The sequence below is a fragment of the Convolutriloba macropyga genome, chromosome 13 (genome assembly GCF_964194025.1).
Source record: "Convolutriloba macropyga chromosome 13, txConMacr16.3, whole genome shotgun sequence".
In the NCBI taxonomy this organism is placed as follows: domain Eukaryota; kingdom Metazoa; phylum Xenacoelomorpha; order Acoela; family Convolutidae; genus Convolutriloba; species Convolutriloba macropyga.
Window position 1 is genome coordinate 20,233,792 of NC_134480.1, and position 22,037 is coordinate 20,255,828.

Consider the following 22,037-nt stretch of genomic DNA (forward strand, 5'->3'; position numbering starts at 1 on the left):
GTTAAAATATGGTAGATAAATTGCCCAGCAAAAACCCAGGTTGACCATCATTAATGAATCTTTTTGTTAGGGGTTCTGAACAGGTGAAACTAGAGTAAAAATGGATGAAAGAAAATATTGTTCACCACGCAATTACACTAACTATTACACCGGGTCTAGGAAATAAATCCCCACGAAAAAAAACATCTAATTTTTGATAGGGTATATACTCCCGAGAAATTAAACCCCCAGAAAATTAAACCACCAAGTAAACACCATTTCAAACGCCGGTTTTTATGCGATTGGGACGCCGGTTTTCATGCGATTTCGTCATGCTCGATTTCTTTGGTACGACTGAAAATTTCCATATCAGATTATTTTTGCCTGATCATGATAAAAATAAAGTTTTAATCTGTCAATTACAATACAGGCATGGCCGAGTTTGCTCTTTAAAATTTTTACGAGCTGTGCATATAGCAAATTCGACCATGCTTGTATTGTACTTGACAGATTAAAACTTGATTTTTACCATGATCAGGCACAACTCATCTGAAATTGAAGTTTTCGGTCGTACCAAAGAAATCGAGCATGACAAAATCGCATGAAAGCCGGGGGTTTTCACGTGAAAACCGCAAGAAAGCAGGTTTTCGTATGAAAATCGTAACTCAACTGCGGGTTCATTTCCGTGGGGGTGTATTTCCTATCTAAAAATAAATGGGGTTTATTGTTGTTTTTTCCTAAACCGCATAAAAACCTATAAATGGAGCGCAAATATACTGATCCAGCTCTGAAGTGCCCTGGGACAAGAGTCCGGGTTTGGATATGGTTGCTACGGAAGGTCAACCCGGTTAGAGAATTTATTGAAAACTCTCAGTTTTTCAATGTTTCTCAGGGTAACCTGTAGTGTAGCAAGAGTATCTATTTTCATAATATCATAACATTTCCTTTTGACCTAAAGTTAGCACCAAAAAGCTTTCAGCGAAAGAAGAGCAAATTGACTTGGAATCAGATATTTACAGATGACATTTTGGATCTATTGTAATTTAAAGTGATAGCGGAGCGGGTTGAACGGGGAGGGGGTCGATTGGGAAACTACTTTTATTAACAAACCGAACTGTAGCAACTTTTATTGTTAACCGAACTGAACGTTGTGGAAAAAAGAAAAAAAACTGATTATCGTTCTTTATTTTCAGATGACAAATGTTGTAAGCTTTTTGACGGATACTGGCAATGGATAAGGAAGAAGGATGAAGATTGGGGTTGGGTAGGTTTGAGTAAGATTGGATTGTGGTCTCTAGGGATTCTGGTCGGTTGATTGAATCCAATAGAGGAAAAAGAGTGGACGAGCGTCATAGAACTGCACACTTTATTTACACAAAGATTAATGACCCTCGAAGGGGGGGGGGGGGGGTAAATAACTGAAAAAGTTTGTTGTGGTGGTTGGGTTTGAGATCAAAAACTCTCAATAATAACTTCGGAAAGAGGCGACTGAAGTTCGACAAGGTTCACATCAATTGAGTGTGGCTCGCTTGACTCGTCCAGCATTCTCAGTACCTTCAAATGGATAGCTCTGTTAGCTGCCTCTTGCTGTCTATAGGATGCAGTTTGCATTAGTTTCTGGTTCATTTCACCTGGGCTTCTGAAACAAACAATGTTATTGTGCAAAAAACGTGGCTTGTACCAAACCGATTTTGGCCGTGGACAGGGTGGTCCGTTGCCACCAAGTTCACATTTCTGGAAAAAATTTTGGTCAGGCCTCTCTCTTGGCCATGAAGTGGGTGCGATTAAATAGAGAGCTCAAAGACCCGTATGGAATTCGACAAATTCTTTTTTTTCAAACAACGCATATCGACTCTAAATTGTTTTTGCAATAAGGTCAGGTGTTTTTGAAATTCTTTATTAGTGTAAAACAACCAGCATTTTTAAAATTAATTTTCACAATTTGTTTGGAAATCTTACATAATTTTTGCTTGCACGCACTGCTTGACCCAGGAAAGTTTTGCACCCAGGGAAAAGAAGGTAATAACAGTGGACTAAACAGTGTAAATGTGGTGTATTTCTAAGAGTGTAAATTCTTTAAAATTTCTCTTCCACTCCCTTCTCTGCTAAAAATTGGACTAAAGAGTGTAATAATAAGGAATTTTCAACAGTGTAATAAGAGTGGAGTAAAAAGTGTAAATAGTGTAGTGAAGAGAGTAAAAAGTGTCAAAAAGCGTGTCAACTAAATAGTGTCTCCGTAAGCTGACAAAAAAGTGAATGTATTTTTATGCTATCAATAACTTTGTTTCAATATTTCTCACAAAATTAATTTTTAACTATTATGTAAGTCCAATAAGTCGTTCGCTCATTTTTCATTTACGATAAATTTCACTAGCGTTTTTTGCCTTTGGTTGTTTTAGATTCTGCTTCAATTATTTTTTTGAGCAATTAGATGCTATTGAGTACCAAAATTGAGACGACAACCGCAAAGAAAGCACGAATTTAAAAATTCAAGATGTTATATTTATTATATTTATAGGATATATATTGTCTGTAGTGCACTTAGCTTTCAATTTACTGTTCCCAATGTCACAAGGGTAAGATTTTCGTTAAAACTTATCCAGCCTCTCCGTTTTTCTCTTTGATGGGAAAAAACTAAAAACTCAGCAAAATTCTTTCTGATTGAGAGAAACACCTCAAAAAACATCGATTAATGTGCAATCAAGCCTTCAGTTGACTGTAGCAAAATCCTATCGGCGTGTTTTTAGAGTTTTACACTACAAGTTTTTTGGTCCTGATTTTGAGATTTACAAGCCTTGAAATCGAACCTAAATCTGTAGTATTGAGTACGTAGTGTGCGCCAAGTTGGCAGCTTTTTGAACAAAATATACTTTTTCAATACTCTAGAATATAATAAAATTTTGTTTTGGTCTAAAATCATTTTTTCATCGTACCATTCATAAGCGATCGAGCTCAGTAAGTTTTTATTATTTTATTTGAACACTTGAAGCTTTGCACAGTTTTATCTGACAACTTTACGCAATCAGACTTTCATACATTAGCACCTCAGTTAATATCGCATAGCTATGTTGAAAAATCGTCAAACCATTTGCTGCGAATCTTGAATGACCAATAAAAGATGATTCAAAGTTGACATTTTGTAAACTATCTGAAATTGTTTTTGCTAAAATTGCGACTACGCTTTGTTCATTATTGATTAAAGAATAACAAAACTTCTGATGTTAGAGTTGTCGTTTTCAATTTAACAATCACATTTTTTCTCCGGAAGAATATACATTTAAACTCCAAGTGCCAGAAACATGCAGTCAACTCAAAAAGGGCTACATTTTTTGTTCTCGCCAAGAGGTAATAAATAAACAGATATAAAGTCTTGGAAAACTATAAATTTTGACTATAATTGGGAAACTATGTTATAATAACACATACGACAGCCTCGGTATATATATATATATATATATATATATATATATATATATATATATATATATAAAACCGTTGCGTTAAATACTTACATAAATGTTCACTAATATAAATTAAACAATCATTAAGTAATATATACATACATACATATATATATATATATATATATATATATATATATATATATATATATATATATGTATATATATATATATATATATATATATATATATATATATTACTGAATGATTGATATTACTCAACTGTTTAAATTAAATTAGTGAACATTTATGTAAGTATTGAACGCAACTGTTACATTTCATCTGTTGCCGCGCGAGGTTGTTACCGAAATCAGTTAATTGAAGCATTTCTTACTTTCTTGCTCTGTAACCGCATTGATTCTGTCCCTTCTGTCTCACAATTATCCTGGTGATAAACAATGCCAAACAAACTGTCATTAAAAAAGCAAACATTGTCACGTGAAAATTGTGATCGAAGTTCACGTGATCAGGATCGTCATGATCTCCTCTCAATTCAGCTTCCGAATTTTCCAATTGGGGAGAGCCGCGATCCCAGTATGGGTCGTCTTCCGCCATTTTGATTTAAGTACAATGAAAAACCAATAACCGATTAAAACAAACTCATTTCACTTCGTAAATTTTGTGCGTATGGTTTACACTAAAACAGCTGGCCATTTGATTAAGAAGTCTGCTCAGTTTAAAAATAAACAACAAGTTGTAACGTGAAGAAAATTTTCAGTTTAAAACAACAAAAATTGACTGACGTTTTATGCGTTCAGTTTGAGTGTAAAGCATTATCGAACACCAAAGTTCATTTGTGAATAGTTTTGTTCATTGTCCGATGTGCTCAAAAAAGATCGGTAATTTTGTTGTAATTTGGGGGAAATTGAAAATAAAAGGGGACACCAAACATGGCCGCTAATATATCGCGACAAAATGGCACCAGGAAAACTTAACTCGTCTAGTTTGCAATTAAATGGGACGTTTTTGTACTCTAGTTACAAACTTTATCTTAACATCTTTTGTTTTCAAACTTGCTTTTTTTGTAATATTTGTCTTTTAACTTGGCTTTGGTTATTTATGAAAATGTCTGGTTAGTTATTCGGACAGACAAAGTCTTCATTGCAAGCCGGTGAAAAATGTTTGAGTAAATTTCCTAACTTCTGAAGCTCACTTTTTTATTATATGATAAAAGTGGATTTTGTAAGAATTTATAATTGATCTTTTTTGAAAAGTAATTCGCTGCCACTTTCTTTGAAAGTAGCGTTATTTCGGTACTTGTGAACGCTTGTAATGTTTTGTACTGATAAATTGCTCAGTTATTTTGAAATATTGTCTTTTAGTTGGCAAAATTGATGTAAAAGCCTTAATTTTGGAAGCAATGACGAAATTCATGTTAGGTAATAGATAATACACAATATTTTTCAACGTTAAGTAAAACATTAAAGAGTTTATAAATGAAAAGAAAATAAAAATGACACAAAAACAACACCTGGCATTATATTTGCACTGTTTCATAACAAACACAAAAAGCAAAACAAAAAACCTTGCGCTGATGTATAGTTATAATTGGAAAAATATTTCCAAGAAAAAAATCAAACAGAAATCAGTTTCGCTTTTCCTAACGCAGAGACAATATGATATAACGCATCATGTATTTTTCAGTAAATACGTCTCTTTATATCAATAAAAGAAGCAATTTCTTTTCAAATTGATTTTATGGTTTTTTGACAACATTTTCACTGGTTTACGACCGGGGGCTCCTAACATTTTAGCTTGCTGACGGTTGTTGAAAGAACAAAGATATATCTCCACATTAGGCAGGTTGGTTTATGTCTAGACAAGGTTATCAAATTTGACTGAATTGTTCTGATTAGTTCCAAAATTTTGTGCAATAGTGCAAAAGTGGCGCAGCACAAGACATCTCGAGTCCAGAATATCGTGTTTCCTAACGCAGGAAAATCGTCAGCACGTTCCTTTTCTTGGACAAAAAAGAAGGCCCTTCCGTTTTTTTTTCTTTGTCATCCCTAGTATGTTCCATTTTTGAGGAATTTGAAATGTAACCTACATTTCAAGCTCTAAGGATGCCCTACTTTTAAAGATCTCTCTGGAAAATAATAGAAAGATCTAATACACTAGTTTCCTATGAAAACACAAAAGACGAAAAGAGAGTCACATAAAACAAAATATACGACAGATTCAAACATCATCTAATGTGGCGCATGTTATTCTGAAGCCAAATATTTTGAATTAAAATTGAAACTGAAAATATTCAAAAAGCAGCCTGTATTTATGAGATTTATCTATGCGAAAATATACAGAATTATTAGATTATCTAAAATTATTAGATTATCAAAAAATATTTTACTTGATTGGCATGTGAATAGATCTTAGACCCCAATACAGAACATGACATTCTATTTTCATCAACTTTTCATGAGAACCGAGTTCATCAGTTGGAGGTCAATGGATATTAGAATCAAGTTTGTGCAGGTGAGAAAATTCAATTTTTGACAACTGATGGATAAGTCAAAAAGATAATGAGAGCGCCAAGACAAAATTAGAACACAGTTTAGTTTCGTTGCCATTAATTATCGACACGGCAATAGAGGTCGCCAGGTAAGTACTTAATTTGCTTTCTGAAGATTTAATAAGAATCACTCTAATTTTCTTGATAATCAATGGAAAACATCACATCCATCCTACTTTTCGGAAGAGTTCATAGGGACAGTTTTCCAAATAAATCTGGTTGTTTTCTGTTTTTTTTTAAATATTTTGGAAGACTCTGACGATTCAAGTTGTGATTGCACTGCAATTGATGTTGCTACAGAAGCTTGTTCTTGATGTGAACGTCACAAATTTATGTTCTCAGTTTTTGGTTCTGATTGTAATATGATCTCTTCCAATAATGGTTCAGTTTTCACGTTGTTCTGATCTAATCTCGCAATTTGATTGTCGCTCACAGGAATCGTACGAGTTGAGTCTTAAGCTATATGAAAGATGTGTTGAAGGCTTTCTGATCATAAAAGTTTCAGGAACTGTCTTAGTCTTTTCAATGGAACTGAATAGAATGTGTTCGCGCATGTCGAAATCTGCCATTGCTGGTAGAATCACTGTTCGTTCCAGAAGTAGCTCAACTGGATTTTTCCACTCGTCTTTGAAGTGTTGCAATAGGTCATCAGTGTACTTGGCAGGACTGCCTAAGCGACACGTTGAGATTGGGACTCCGTGCTCGAACAGCCCGCTTTAATCTCTGAACTTCTCTTTTAGCAATTCCCTTAGCTATTGCGTGATAAAACATTGATTCCGTTTATTTAATGCTCGTTTCACACAATTTTTCAAGATGACCACTTAGTTACTGGACGACTATATTTCGACTATTACGGACGAGATCTTTACTGAAAATTTAGTTATTAGGAATTGTGCAAAGAATTGATTAAGATATTCTTTAACTGCTGCCGATCTTTTGTTTTCCACAGGGAAAAACTCTATCCAGCATCAACCCGTGTTAAAAAACCAACAAGTTGTGAAATTGCCTTGGTCATTAACATAACCCCAGCTGGTGTGGAAACGTTCCGAAACGTCGGCTTCTGGCTTTGTAGAGACTGTTCTTTGCAAGCTGGGCCAGTTTTTTATAATTCTTTCATTTACAATCAAAATGTTGAACGTGTTGGGTAATGCCAAGCCACCATGCTATCATTCTGACTGATGCTACGGTTGAGTTTATTCCAGAATATGTCTCATTTGCTTTTACCAAAACCAAATATCCGAGTTTGTGTGGAACGAAGGGAACAACACCTCTGAAAATGATTCCATAATGTTTGATTAATCCATTTTTTGTTTTTCAGACAATTTTTTCCGCTTCTGCAAATTGTTTTTGATTGCCACATTTGATTCGGTTCATTATGTCTTAGAATAAACTGTTTCATTCAACCTTTATTCTGATTTCTGCTCTTGTCAACAAGTCAGTATGAGCGATTCAAACACTGTTGGTTGCGAAGCACAATCGATCGGTGTCAGAATCGTAGTTGTTGAAAATCATTCTGCTCAAGACATCTGCGTGAGGAATGTGCTCTCTTGGTGTGTACCTGAATTCAACGTCAAAACCCACTAAAAATTTTGCTCATCGTTTTATTCGAGCGAACGACGTCTTCAAGACTTCCTCGACAGTGACAAAGAGATATTTTAGTAGTTTGTGGTCTGTCTGTAGACTAAAGCTTCATCTAACAGGAAATTGTTTGCATCTAATGAACACAAAGACAATTGCCAGTGCCTCCCGTTCTTTGTTTGAGTAGTTTTGCACCACTGGAGTCCTTTTTTTTTCTAAAAATGATTTAATAGATATGCTTCTTGCGAAGAAACTCAGCCAACTGATTTTTAAGAGGTGTCAGTAGTTTCTGTGGTTTTTTTCAAGCTGTAAAGCTATACAAGGGCGTTAGCACATAAACTATTGTTATGTCTTCGAATAGTTTCTATTGCATGCTGTCCCATGGGAAATCGTTTCTATTGCATGGGAAATCGTTACTTTTTATGTTATTCGAATGGCATTTTATTTGAAAAATCGGGAATCGTTCTGCAGTGAAAATTTGCTAGCTTGACATTCGATTCGAGTTGTTTGCTGTTAGTTGGTGCTTTCGAATTTTTATGTTTTTCAACATGTTTGAGATCTGCTGCGAGTATCCAAAAAAAATAACTGGTTTCGATTGACTGGTTTTGAGTTAAATTTTTACTCATGATGCCTATTATTCTTCTCACGTAGTTGACTCTAAACTGCAAGCATTCTCTCTCAAACTCAATGGGTAGTTTCAAAGACCAACACATGGTCTCGAAAGATTACAACACCCCTGATTTTTTTGAACGGTGATTCGATATAATTCTGGTAGATTAAAGAAGAGTTCGTTAATCCATGAGGTATTCGATATATTTTGAATAGTCCGTGAGACAATTTGATTGTGCATAGTTCTTTTGCATCTTCGTCAAAGTCAATTTGATAGTAAGCTTCTGAGAGGTAAATTTTGCACAAGATAGTAGGCCCAATGAATATTATGGAGTGTCGTTTTTATGTCTGGACAAGTCTCAATTTTGCACTTTGCTTTCTCCGCCACACCACTGGTGATGTTTTTATGACTCCTCCGGGCTGCAGAGGCTCCATAATGCGCTGTTTGACCATCTTTTACAACCTCATTGTGACATTGTCTCAAATAGAGAGACGTATTTTTTCTGGCTGTGCAGAATTTTTGCTCTGTTTTTGGTATTAACAATACATGTACTTTGTAATCCTTCACAGCAGGTAGACTTTCGGTTATGATATTGTTCACACTGTGCTTGGGTAGAAAATTTCTACTAAGTAGTCCAAACTCTTAATAAGATTGCAAAATTGCTAGTTGCTTCTTTGTGTTCCCGCATCCGTTGCACTCAAAATGCACAGAAAATTGACCAAGAACCGTTATTTGATGACCATCAGAAGCTGCGAGATGTATATTTTGCCTTTTAGCTGAGGTTTACAAATCTCCGTCCAAATTTCTGCTGATACCACTGGGCAGCATTATTTACCTGCAATTTTACTTTGCATTTTTTCTGAGATATATTCCCATGTCGCAGACATGCTAAAGAACTGTTCTCTTGCATAAAACATTCCCATCACCGATCCTGGAGATGCTTGCTTGGCAGAAACATTTTCTTCTTCACAATAGTTGTTTTGTCTATTTCTCTTACCTGAATCCAGATGGGGTTCGTTTCCGCTCAATTTTGAGGAATTTTCATAATTGTATTGAATATTTTACTTATCGCTGGACAGCTTCTTCTTAATTGGGGTTTACTTCCACATCTGCTGAACAATTTGTTGCTTTTGTTAGCTGCGTGTTTCTCACTTGGCTTGCAAACAGTTTTGCTGAAGTTCTTCCCAACCTCAACTTTCACATTAAAATGCTTATTACATGATGAAGATCTTGCAAAAATCATTTTGTGACTTCTGAGCGACAAGCTCTTGAATATTTCGGCGTCAAACATTGCTGGTTATATAATACCGTCTAGTAATCTAAGTTTCGCTTCAGTGTCCTTCGATCCTGAGATAAATTTTGTTATCACGATCCTTTCCTCAGAAATGGTAACTGTTATCTCTTCAAAAGAAAAAAAGAGTGCTTCTTTTCCCCGACACATGGCATTACGAACAGAAATTAAGCCATTTCTGCCGTTAATACTCTATCTTTCTGAGAAATATAAATTTGAATTGCATTTCTGATATCTTCAAATGGAGTGTCTACAAGCCTCTTAGGACTCCTTAAGCTTCTAAGTCTGAGAAGCGCGCCTTTCATACGCATGCAATGAAAAGTTTTTTTTTCCTGTAGATCCACTCTGGTACCATCGGTACTGATTTTGTTCTCTTTCTTTTCTGCGCTCATTTCGCCACAAGTGACATCATCAACGCAGAACAGGATTCAGCAATCTTCAGAAAAATTTTAGTGGTTGGTCGGTTGTCTGGACACCATTGTCGTCATTGGTAAAATGGGTAAAAAGAATCCAATAAATTGAAGTTAAAATTAAAATTTGAACTGAAAAGGTGCAAGAATTAGCCCAGATTTATAGTACTTATCTATCCGAAAAAATAGAGTGAAAAAAATGTAAGCTGAAAATGTTTTACTTGATTGCTTGTGAACAGATCGTAGATCCCAATACCGAATATATATTTCTATTTTCATCAACACTTATTGAGAACCGAATTCATCAGTTGGAGTTCAGTGGATATTAGAATAAGGTTTTGAAGTATATATTTGACAAAATTAGAGTAGATTTTTGTTTCAAGGCCAGTAGTTATTTTCATAAGGTTCTTCAGGTAAGTTCTTCTTTGTTTTCTGAAACTTTAATAAGAATAATTTCCTGGTCTCTTGATATTAACACAGAAATATCGAAAATCAGTGTAATCGAATTCTAAGCTCCTTCACGTTTAGGGACAGCAATTCTGGTGGAGACAAAAGGATCTTTTGGCTGCATTCAATATGAAGAGCTGCCTTTTAAAGCTCATTGCTCTGATGCCACAAAATTTGCTTCTAACGAAGTATATCAATTTTGTAGAAACTTAAAAAATCAATTGACCATTGAATTTTGTTTTAATGCATTAAGAGTTCTCTTGTTTTCAATTTTTTTGCATATTTTGAGGCGATCACTTGTGCCCCTGGCTGATAAAAGCCATTTTGTGAACACACATGAGAACATGAGAATAAAAGTGCATTCGAAGAAACACTGTTGTTAAATTTTTACGAGAAGAATAAGCCAGCACCATATATCCGATTAGTTCACAGCTTGTGCCACAGACGGGCCATTTTCTGCACAATGAGAGCGTCAGTTCTGCATCCTAGAGGTGTCAAAAATGATCTTTTTTGTTTTCTTCCAGCCAATTATCAGATATGACTTTATATTTATAAAAAACATTTTTTTTGAAGAAAAAAATAAGAAGGCAACTTTGGCAGTTGTTCTATTCGTACTTCCGAATTCCAGTTCGTAGCATTTGAAACAAAAATGACGTGTCGCCTCAAGTACCCATTATAGCGCCTCGAAAACATTAAAAACATTGCATGGATCAATAAATGTGCATGGTAATTTTTTTTCTCTTTTCACATGATGCCAAATTTCTGACCTTATGAAAAATTTGATTTATTTATTAAAGTTTTGAAATGTTGAACAAAAAACTTGGGCCACTAAACGAAATGAAAAAATTGGCTTAATTGTCTTTGATCTCATTTGGTTCCTAAAAAAGGAACTCATGAGAAAAACTGAGTAAAAACAGAGCTTAATTTCTCTTGACGTTAATTTGAAAGGTTAATGTTTGAAAATGAACTCGTTTGAATAGAAAAAGTTACAGATACAAAACTAGAATAAAAATCAGGTCACCAATGATTTTGAGTTAAGGAAATCCGCAAAACGAATAATTTTTATAAAATTTTTAGTATAGTTCAAGGATTTGCTGCATGAGCAATAAGATTAGGCGATCCTCTTCAATGGTACACAAATTGATCGGAGAGTTGCAAAGGAGCTCAAAGCATTCTCTTTTTTGTTGTAGAATGAAGAGTTTTTGCTAAAAATGAAAAATTCTCATAAAAAATCCTGTTTTATTTAATTTCATCTTCCAAAACTTTGAGAAGAAAACATCAGTAATTGACAAAAAATGGATTTCAAAATCTTCGGTTCAAATGGTTTCTCACAGATCACTGAGACACAGCTTATTAGAATGATGATAAAAATGAGTTTGACAATAAAGAAAGAGAATTTCTGAAGACGAAAAGTTTACGCTTTGCGTTCCAGATATAAAAGACGAGCCAATTTAAATCATTATGATTTACCATAGAGTATCATGTACGCATGGGCGTTTTGAATATTTTTCACATGCTGCGCTGAAAACATCCCAGGTTGAGGTTTTCATTTGTCCTCGTTAATGAGAAAATGTTTGTTTTCAACGATCGAAATCAAACATCATTTTCTTAGTCTACACTTATAATCAGGTTTTGATTAAAAATTGAAATGAGCATCTAATAATTAAACCAAAAACTGCAGCGCGAAATTTACAAACTCTAACAGCAAAAGACTCCATCACAATCACAGATCCCTCTCCAAATTGGGTTTATATTTTATCCAAACCCTATGATGTTAAGATTTTTGAATTTCTTGCACTTTTTGGTTTAATAATTAGAAAATTCAAAAATTCAGTTATAAACATTGTGAAATTCAGAAAATCGAGTCAATTTTCTTCATTTTACAATGTTTATAACGGAATTGTCGAATTTTTTTGCAGATTGTGAATATTCTTTGCTCTTAGTGACTTACCTCCGACTATCAAACTAATGTATTTTATAATTCCAGGTGGAAGAATTTTATAAAAATGGTTACTGGTCGGTTAGGTTTTTACTTTATGACAAATCTCGCAAAAAGATGAAGGTTTTTAATAACATTATCATATTTGGCTGTTCAATTAATTTATGAAAAATGGCAGTATAATGATACAAAAAGTATCCTGCGACATTTTTCTGTTGTTCAATAACATTATGGCACTGTTCTGACCGTTTGTCTGCCTAAATCTCTCAAGATATCCATCCTGATTCGACAATGGAACGCAGTAAAAGTTTTTGAAAAGTCTTGCTTCATCTACCGCAAAGTTTGTCAGTCAATAAAATACAAGTAAACACCTATACAGCTGCTAGCTTGTTTTACTTTCAGAATAGATAATACTGATTTTTTTATGTACGTATTGGTTCTATAAAATATACCCCACAACAGTTCTTGGATACCACGTGGAGTGCAAAAATTTGAACATGAGAACAACAATAAAAGTTCACAACCCGAGAATCATTTTTCAATTTTACGGACTTTGTACCAATGAATATCGAAATTAAAAGATTGACATATTCGAAATTAAAAGTTGACAAGAAGGCTCGGTAATGTGCGTACGCACATAATGTTTTGACCCCGCTCACCCACATTCTTAACTTAATTGGTTACCAAATGATGAAGAGATCAAAAACACACATATCGTTCAATAAACAACCAATGGAATATAATGATGCCACGCTAGCAGGCCGATGACAGTTTTTGGTAATAGAACTACTACAAAAGACCATTAAAAATCAAAAAATAAACATTATTTACGACCACAACTCGATGTTTACAATAAAAAAAATCATAACAAAATCAAACTCGCGTCAGATAAAATCTAAACAAAACAGTTTAACCTATACTTCATTAGAAAAAATATGGGACCAGCTCTCAATGCGACTGGTTAACAAGTCGACAAAAAGTGAAAAAACAGCAAAGAGGTACAAAGTTAAAAAATTCAATTCTAATTTTGAAAAGAGTTAACTTCACAGTTATTAATGTCCTTAGATATCATCTGAAATCACTGCAATTTTCATTTATAAATCCATAAGAAGCAATTGAGACATGCCAGCATCCAATCTTTAATTGCTCAAAGTTTTAAAGCTAATGGGTTTACAATTATGGTTATAAACCAAAAAGAAAACAAAAATCCTCTAAAATGTACAAAAATAAAACAATCTCAAACATTTTATGAAGTCTCGTAGTAAAAGTAGTAAAAAAAGCCGAGGACCAAAATTTTGAAGCTAAAACTGTTACAGGGGTTAAATTATAGCTCACTGCAAACGGGTTGTGACCTGTGCTTACAAAGACTGAGCTACAGTTTGACAAAAAAAAACAGATTTAAAAAATGATGAAGCTCAAAAACCCAAGTTTGTTTTGGAAAGAAATTTTTCCAAAAGTCATAACAGAATTACGATTCCAACAAAAAGCGATGAATTAATTTTCAAAACCTCAGAAAGCCATTTGGGCTAATTAAAAATGGGACCACGCCACGACCCCACAAAATAACAAATACAAAACAAACACACAAAGAAGTCAAAACTTCGAACAATTTTACGACATCACATTATTCAAGGCACTATACTTATAAGATGTTAGCCCTAAGAAATGTAAATCATCCTTTTCTCCTCATCCTAAAATCATAGAGCCTTCCCTATAAAAAGACAACGTAGACACGATTACAAAAAGAAACCCGAAAGTTGAACAGCATATAAATCTCAAAATTTTTTTCTGAAAATGGCCGAAGCAATCAGTCACAACGTATAACAAGCGCAATAAAATTAGTTGAATCATTAAACGTAATTAAGACTTATAATCAGTGAGATCGAGTTACGTGGAGACCAAATTGAAAACAAAAAGAGACAGCTGAAAAAAACTGTTTTAAAAAACTTAATTTCAAAGTCATTGAAACAAACAGCTATGAACTGAAATCTTTATCTAGGTGGAGTTATCTGTCCTGGGGAAGCAATTGAGAACTATCATTTTCAGGTATGTGGTGGACAACATCAAAAGGAAAGACAAACATAGAAAAAACAACAAAAAACCACAAGATTTTGCGAGATAACTTGGTCTGAGCCCAAAAGCATAAACTATACAACAAAAACAATATATACAGATGCGCATTTTTCCCACGCTGTTCAATTTTCCTACTACGCTTTCGCTAAATTAGATTTGCAAACAATGTGATAATTCGGGAAGGAAACGAAATGGACTGCTAAAAAATGCAATTTTGCTCAAAAATGAAAATGAAAAAAAAATTATTTGAAAACGCGTAGTATCAAAACAAGGAATACATTAGCTGAATATAAAGCCGTTTTCAACAATAATTTACTAATCACACGGAAGTTGTATCTGCTTGTTTTTACTGAGGCTGCGCCCCAATTTGATAGAAATAAGATAAAATCGTGGCAAAGTTCAAAAACTCACCGATATTTTCTCAAAACAAGTATATTCAAAGTCATAAGAGACATTAGATCACAACTGAAAGAGTTCTCTAGGTTCATATATACCTTATAAAAATTGAACTGCATCTTTGATTGGGGACACTATTTTGTTGTGATATAAAAAGTATAACAAATGAAAGCAAAACTCAAAAAGTTCTTAAAATTTTTACGAAAACAATTGGTCAAAGCCATAAAAACAATAAGCTGAACTCTTAAACCATTTTGAAATTTTGTTGGAAATTTTTTTGCAAATAGAATCTGTCATTAATTGAGCCCTGATTTGAGATGCTTGTCAGTAATTTACATAAAAAACATTTACGAAGCGGAAATGCTTTGAAAAAAAGGTCGCGCCCCATTTAAATCTAAAAAATTTTTCATCGTAAGGATCCACGGTGAGATCAACATCAGCCCAGATGTGCTGTGCGTTTAACAAAACATTCAATTGATCAAATGATTGCGAATTAGATCAATTTTTAAACAAAATTTTCAGTTTATTAAAAAATAAATAATGTTTTTTTTTTGTAATTATCGAGTTTAAATTCGCAAAAAAAATTGCAAAATTATGATCCTGAATACTCTTGAAGCCAGCGAGATTACAACTAGCTCCTTTCTGAGCTTAAGAAGAATTCGACCGCAGTTAAAAATTGGGTTAAAAAAGCAACTGTGGTCCTATTTTTCTCGAAAAAAGTCATATTTTTGAAAAATTTAGCATAAATTCTAGACAAAAAACTCGGATCGAACAACCCAATAACCTTCTTTTAACTTTAGAGTTGAAATAATTAACAGTACAGCTAACAAATTTTTCATTTTTTTAGCAAAATTTACAAAAATTTTGTAAAAAAATACTGAAAATGTGAATAAAAACAGCAATTATTCACAAAACTTTAGACCTCGATAACTCCCTATAAAAAACGAAAAATGAAAAAAATTTTTTAATTCCTTAGTGTACGCTGGACTGGCTTTCTAAATTGAATGAACAACAAAAAGAACCCATTTGAGTATATAGTTCCTCCCTCCGCACTAAAGTGGGGGTCAGAACAAAAAACAGTTTGGAATATAAACTCCTTGACAGAGCTTAAAAAATAAGAAAGATCTTATGATGTCTAGTTTTTCCAGCTGTCCTTTAACTCCGGAACATTAAAATTACACTGAAACGGTTACGTGCAAATTAGGATGAAAAACCTCTTCATCATTGAAATGGATTATCATTGACATTGTTGTTCATCTCTTTCAGAACTACCTCTTTCTAATTAGCCCTCAAGTAAAACAAAATTGGGAATTTTAACTTGTATATTATTAATTTTAGAACTTTTTTTTACTAGTTTTTATGTTTTTAAGTTTTAAAATGTTTGGGCTAATTTGGATTTGTGTTTTAATATCAATGTAATCCATTGACGGTCTCTATCTTAATTGAGCGTCACTGAAGGAGACATCAATCACATAGTCCTTAAAATATTGTGGTTGTCAACTTTTTGTATTCTTGGCTTGTTGGCATCTTTCATGACAAAGTAGCATATTCTTGAACAGATTTTGCGTTTTCTACCGTAATCCTTAATAATAATTTTTTGGCTGACATCTTCAGAACCAGAGGAATAATTTCATGCTAACTTAAGCATACTATGCTTTTTCTACCGCAACTTTTTTGAACTTTAAAGACTTTTAACATGACACTACGATTTGGTATATGCAGACTCTGCCAGTTTCTACAAAAAGGCCTAAAGAACGATGTCACACAAATAGACCCGGGTCAAGGTTTGGTGGTGAATTATCGTAAGAATGCGGTGAAATGTGGTGAAAAAAATAATTTTCACCGCGTATTTCGTACATCTTTTTGCGGTGAATGCGGTGAATCGCGGTGAATTATTTTTTTCACCGCGTTCTCGGTGGCGGTTAATTTTTTTTTCACCGCTTAATGCGATGAATTATTTTTTTTCAACGCATCTAGCGGTGAAAAAAAATAATTCATCGCATTAAGCGGTGAAAAAAAAAATTAACCGCCACCGAGAACGCGGTGAAAAAAATAATTCACCGCGATTCACCGCATTAACCGCAAAAAGAATTAAGAAATACGCGGTGAAAATTATTTTTTTCACCGCATTTCACCGCATTTCTTACGAAAATTCACCGTGTCTTCTATGAATTCACCCTGTTAACTTTTCTTACCTGAATCAGCGCTTCAGCTGATTTTTTTGTCAAACCAGGCATCATCAGACAGCTTACTGCAGACAATCTCCATCAGCAACAATTTTTTACTGTTCAGCAACTTTTACTCATTTTTTAAAAATTATTCAAGAGTTTCAAACAAAACCGCTAGTTTTGATTAATTTCCCATTTGAGCCTCTACGCAACAACTCTAGCGCTGTTTTCCTCTTTTCAAAAACCGAAAGAATCAATCAATCAATCAATGATCAAATCGAACAAAATTCAAAGTCGGCAATATAAATAAGTACAATTCGTTCGTAAAACAAACTTCAAAATGAGAAAATCAAAAAGAGACAATGTACAGCTAAAAAGCAAACAACAAATGAAAATAAGAAAATATAACGCAGAAAAGAATTAGAGTGTTTCAAACAACCTTGGAATTTCTGCCGTTCAGTGTCCAGTGTTTGTAATTTTTTGCGCTTTTTTCTTTTTTTTTGAACTTCTCCATTACAAGACGGACTTGGCTTCTGTTCCATTGCTTTTTTACATAAACCTTCTTCATCTCGAATAGTGGCTGCCGTTCAAACCCATTGATTTCAATTTTAATAAATTCCATATAGCACAATTTTCTCGACTTTTTGCGTTGTATTTTTGACTGTGCCAACATCAAGTTGATTTTCCAATCAAAGAAGATCCAACCGTTGAAATGGTTTTGGTTTTTGCGGGCTGTTAGAAATGTCACTGCCACAACTTCCTTGAACACTTTCAAGATGTGCGACTTGGCCGTTTTCATATCCCGAGCAAGAAGACTTTTGAATCGCAACTCAAATCTCTGACGAAATCTCGACTTTTTCTTTTGAACTTTGCACTTAGTTTGTTGACATTTCAGCTTCGTTGCGTTCAGCCTTTTCTTGAAATCGTCTTTTTCTCTTATCATGGCCAATAATTTGGTCCTTTCAGGCGAGGTCACTTCCATAAACAAAAACCTGAAAATATGAAATAAAAACCAAAATGACTGCTATTTTTTACAAGAGAGCACACAAAGTAAAATCCAACAATCTAATAGTGGCACTCAATTTGAACACTCTACCTACACAGGGAATACTCCATGCCAAGTTTCGTTCAAATTGAACAACTTTTTGACCAGATTACATAGACCTGGTTTTTAAATTCGTTAATAGCAAAATTCGCAATTTTCCGTATGAAAACCTAACTTTTTTCCTAGACAAGCTATAGCAAACATTCTTTTTATTTTACACTCTAGGTACATAGGAGATAGTCCATGCCCAGTTTGGTTTGATTTGAATATTTTTTTGACCCGATAAATAAGGCCTATTTTTAAGATTCAATAATCTTAATCTATTCGAAATAATCGCATATCTCCGTATGAAATTTTAACTTTTTTCCTAGGCAAGCAATAGCAAAAATTCGTTCTGTTTTAGACTCTAGGCATGCATGGGATACTCCATACCGAGATTGGTTCGATTTGACCAACTCCTTGACCCGATGAAAAAGACCTATTTTTAAATTTGTTTATTCGAAATAATCGCAAATTTCCGTATGAAAAGCTAACTTTTCTCCTAGACAAGCTATACCAAAATTTTTTTTGTTTTACACTCTAGGTACCCATGGGATAATCCATACCGAGTCTGGTTCGATTTGAATAACTTCTTGACCCGATAAAAAAGACCTATTTTGAAAACTACTTATTTGAAATAATAGCAAATTTCCGTATGAAAAACTAACTTTTTTCCTAAGCAAACTATACCAAAAATTCTTTTTGTTTTACACTCTAGGTAACCATGGTATACTCCATTCCAAGTTTGGTTCAATTTAGACAACTCCTTGACCCGAGGAAATTTCTATATTTTTGAAAATAGAATAAGCGAAAAAGTCGATATTTCCGATTGAAATACGAATTTTTTTCTAGGCAAGCTATACCAAAAATTCTTTCTGTTTTAGACTTTAGGCACCCATGGGATACTCCATGCCGGGTTTGGTTCACTTTGGACAAATCCTTGACCCGATGAAAAAGACCTTATTTTGAAATTATTTATTCGAAAAAATCGCAAATTTCCGTATGAAAAGCTAACTTTTTCCTAGACAAGCTATAGCAAAAATTCTTTTTGTTTTACACTTTAGGTAACCATGGTATACTCCATACCAAGTTTGGTTCAATTTAGACAACTCCTTGACCCGAGGAAATTTCTATATTTTTGAAAATAGAATAAGCGAAAAAGTCGATATTTCCGATTGAAATACGAATTTTTTTCTAGGCAAGCTATACCAAAAATTCTTTCTGTTTTAGACTTTAGGCACCCATGGGATACTCCATGCCGGGTTTGGTTCACTTTGGACAAATCCTTGACCAGATGAAAAAGACCTATTTTTGAAATTATTTATTCGAAAAAATCGCAAATTTCCGTATGAAAAGCTAACTTTTTCCTAGACAAGCTATAGCAAAAATTCTTTTTGTTTTACTCTCTAGGTAACCATGGTATACTCCATACCAAGTTTGGTTCAATTTAGACAACTCCTTGACCCGACGAAATTTCTTTATTTTTGAAAATAGAATAAGCGAAAAAGTCGATATTTCCGATTGAAATACGAATTTTTTTCTAGGCAAGTTATACCAAAAATTCTTTCTGTTTTAGACTTTAGGCACCCATAGGATACTCCATGCCGGGTTTGGTTCACTTTGGACAAATCCTTGACCAGATGAAAAAGACCCTTTTTTTGAAATTATTTATTCGAAAAAATCGCAAATTTCCGTATGAAAAGCTAACTTTTTCCTAGACAAGCTATAGCAAAATTTTTTTTTGTTTTACAATCTAGGTACCCATGGGATACTCCATACCAAGTCTGGTTTGATTTGAATAACTTCTTGACCCGATAAAAAAGACCTATTTTGAAAATTACTTATTTGAAATAATAGCAAATTTCCGTATGAAAAAATAACTTTTTTCCTAGGCAAACTATACCAAAAATTCTTTTTGTTTTACAATCTAGGTACGCTTGGGATACTCCATACCAAGTTTGGTTCAATTTGGACAACTCCTTGACCCGATGAAATTTCTATATTTTTGAAAATAGAAAAAGCGAATAAAAGGCGAATAAGTCGATATTTCGGTTTGAAAGACGAACTTTTTTTCTAGGCAAGCTATACCAAAAATTCTTTTTGTTTTACACTCTAGGTACCCATGGGATACTCCATACCGAGTCTGGTTCGATTTGAATAACTTCTTGACCCGATAAAAAGACCTATTTTTCAAATTACTTATTCGAAAAAATCGCAAATTTCCGTATGAAAAGCTAACTTTTTCCTAGACAAGCTTAGCAAAAATTCTTTTGTTTTACACTCTAGGTAACCATGGTATACTCCATTCCAAGTTTGGTTCAATTTAGACAACTCCTTGACCCGACGAAATTTCTATAATTTTGAAAATAGAATAAGCGAAAAAGTCGATATTTCCGATTGAAATACGAACATTTTTTCTAGGAAAGCCATACCAAAAATTCTTTCTGTTTTGGACTTTAAGCACCCATGGGATACTCCATACCAAGTTTGGTTCAATTTGGACAACTCCTTGACCCGACGAAATTTCTATATTTTTGAAAATAGAATAAGCGAATAATAAGCGAAAAAGTTGATATTTCCGATTGAAATACAAAATTTTTTCCTAGGCAAGCTATAGCAAAAATTCCTTCTGTTTTAGACTCTAGGCATCCATGGGATACTCCATACCGGGTTTGGTTCACTTTGGACAACTCCTTGACCCGATGAAAAAGACCTGTTTTTGAAATTATTTATTCGAAAAAATCGCAAATTTCCGTATGAAAAGCTAACTTTTTCCTAGACAAGCTATAGCAAAAATTCTTTTTGTTTTACAATCTAGGTACCCATGGGATACTCCATACAAAGTTTGGTTCAATTTGGACAACTCCTTGACCCGATGAAATTTCTATAATTTTGAAAATAGAAAAAGCGAATAAAAGGCGAATAAGTCGATATTTCCGATTGAAAGACGAACTTTTTTTCTAGGCAAGCTATACCAAAAATTCTTTTTGTTTTACACTCTAGGTACCCATGGGATACTCCATACCGAGTCTGGTTCGATTTGAATATTTTCTTGACCCGATAAAAAAGACCTATTTTGAAAATTATTCATTTGAAATAATAGCAAATTTCCGTATGAAAAACTAACTTTTTTCCTAGGCAAACTATACCAAAAATTCTTTTTGTTTTACACTCTAGGTACCCATGGGATACTCCATACCAAGTTTGGTTCAATTTGGACAACTCCTTGACCCGATGAAATTTCTATATTTTTGAAAATAGAAAAAGCGAATAAAAGGCGAATAAGTCGATATTTCCGATTGAAAGACGAACTTTTTTTCTAGGCAAGCTATACAAAAAATTCTTTTTGTTTTACACTCTAGGTACCCATGGGATACTCCATTCCGAGTCTGGTTCGATTTGAATAACTTCTTGACCCGATAAAAAAGACCTATTTTTCAAATTACTTATTCGAAAAAATCGCAAAGTTCCGTATGAGATACCAACTTTTTTCCTAGCCAAGCTATAGCAAAAATGTCTTCTGTTATAGACTCTAGGTATCCATGGGATACTCAATACCAAGTTTGGTTTAATTTGGACAACTCCTTGAACCAACGAAATTTCTATATTTTTGAAAATAGAATAAGCGAATAATAGGCGAATAAGTCGACATTTCCGATTGAAATACGAACTTTTTTCTAGGCAAGTTATACCAAAAATTCTTTTTGTTTTACGCTCTAGGTACCCATGTGATACTCCATACCGAGTCTGGTTTGATTTGAATAACTTCTTGACCCGATAAAAAGACCTCTTTTTCAAATTACTTATTCGAAAAAATCGCAAAGTTCCGTATGAAATACCAACTTTTTTCCTAGGCAAGCTATAACAAAAATTCTTTCTGTTTTAGACTTTAGGCACCCATGGGATACTTCATACTGGGTTTGGTTCACTTTGGACAACTCCTTGACCCGATGAAAAAGACTTATTTTTAAAATTACTTAATTGAAATAATAGCAAATTTCCGTATGAAAAACTAACTTTTTTCCTAGGCAAACTATACCAAAAACTCTTTTTGTCTTACACTCTAGGTAACCATGGTATACTCCATACCAA

The 22,037-nt window shown here is 33.8% G+C and overlaps 1 protein-coding gene across 1 annotated transcript; it reads right to left on the reverse strand.

The window, feature by feature from the left end:
• Positions 1-478: 478 nt before the first annotated feature.
• Positions 479-4,412, reverse strand: LOC142351506 (uncharacterized). Its single transcript, XM_075403563.1, has 2 exons — positions 3,775-4,412; positions 479-1,618 (listed from the first exon to the last, which is right to left on the reverse strand). Exons 1-2 carry the CDS (start codon positions 3,993-3,995, stop codon positions 1,432-1,434), a joined length of 408 nt encoding a protein of 135 aa, XP_075259678.1. The 5' UTR covers positions 3,996-4,412; the 3' UTR covers positions 479-1,431.
• Positions 4,413-22,037: the final 17,625 nt, after the last annotated feature.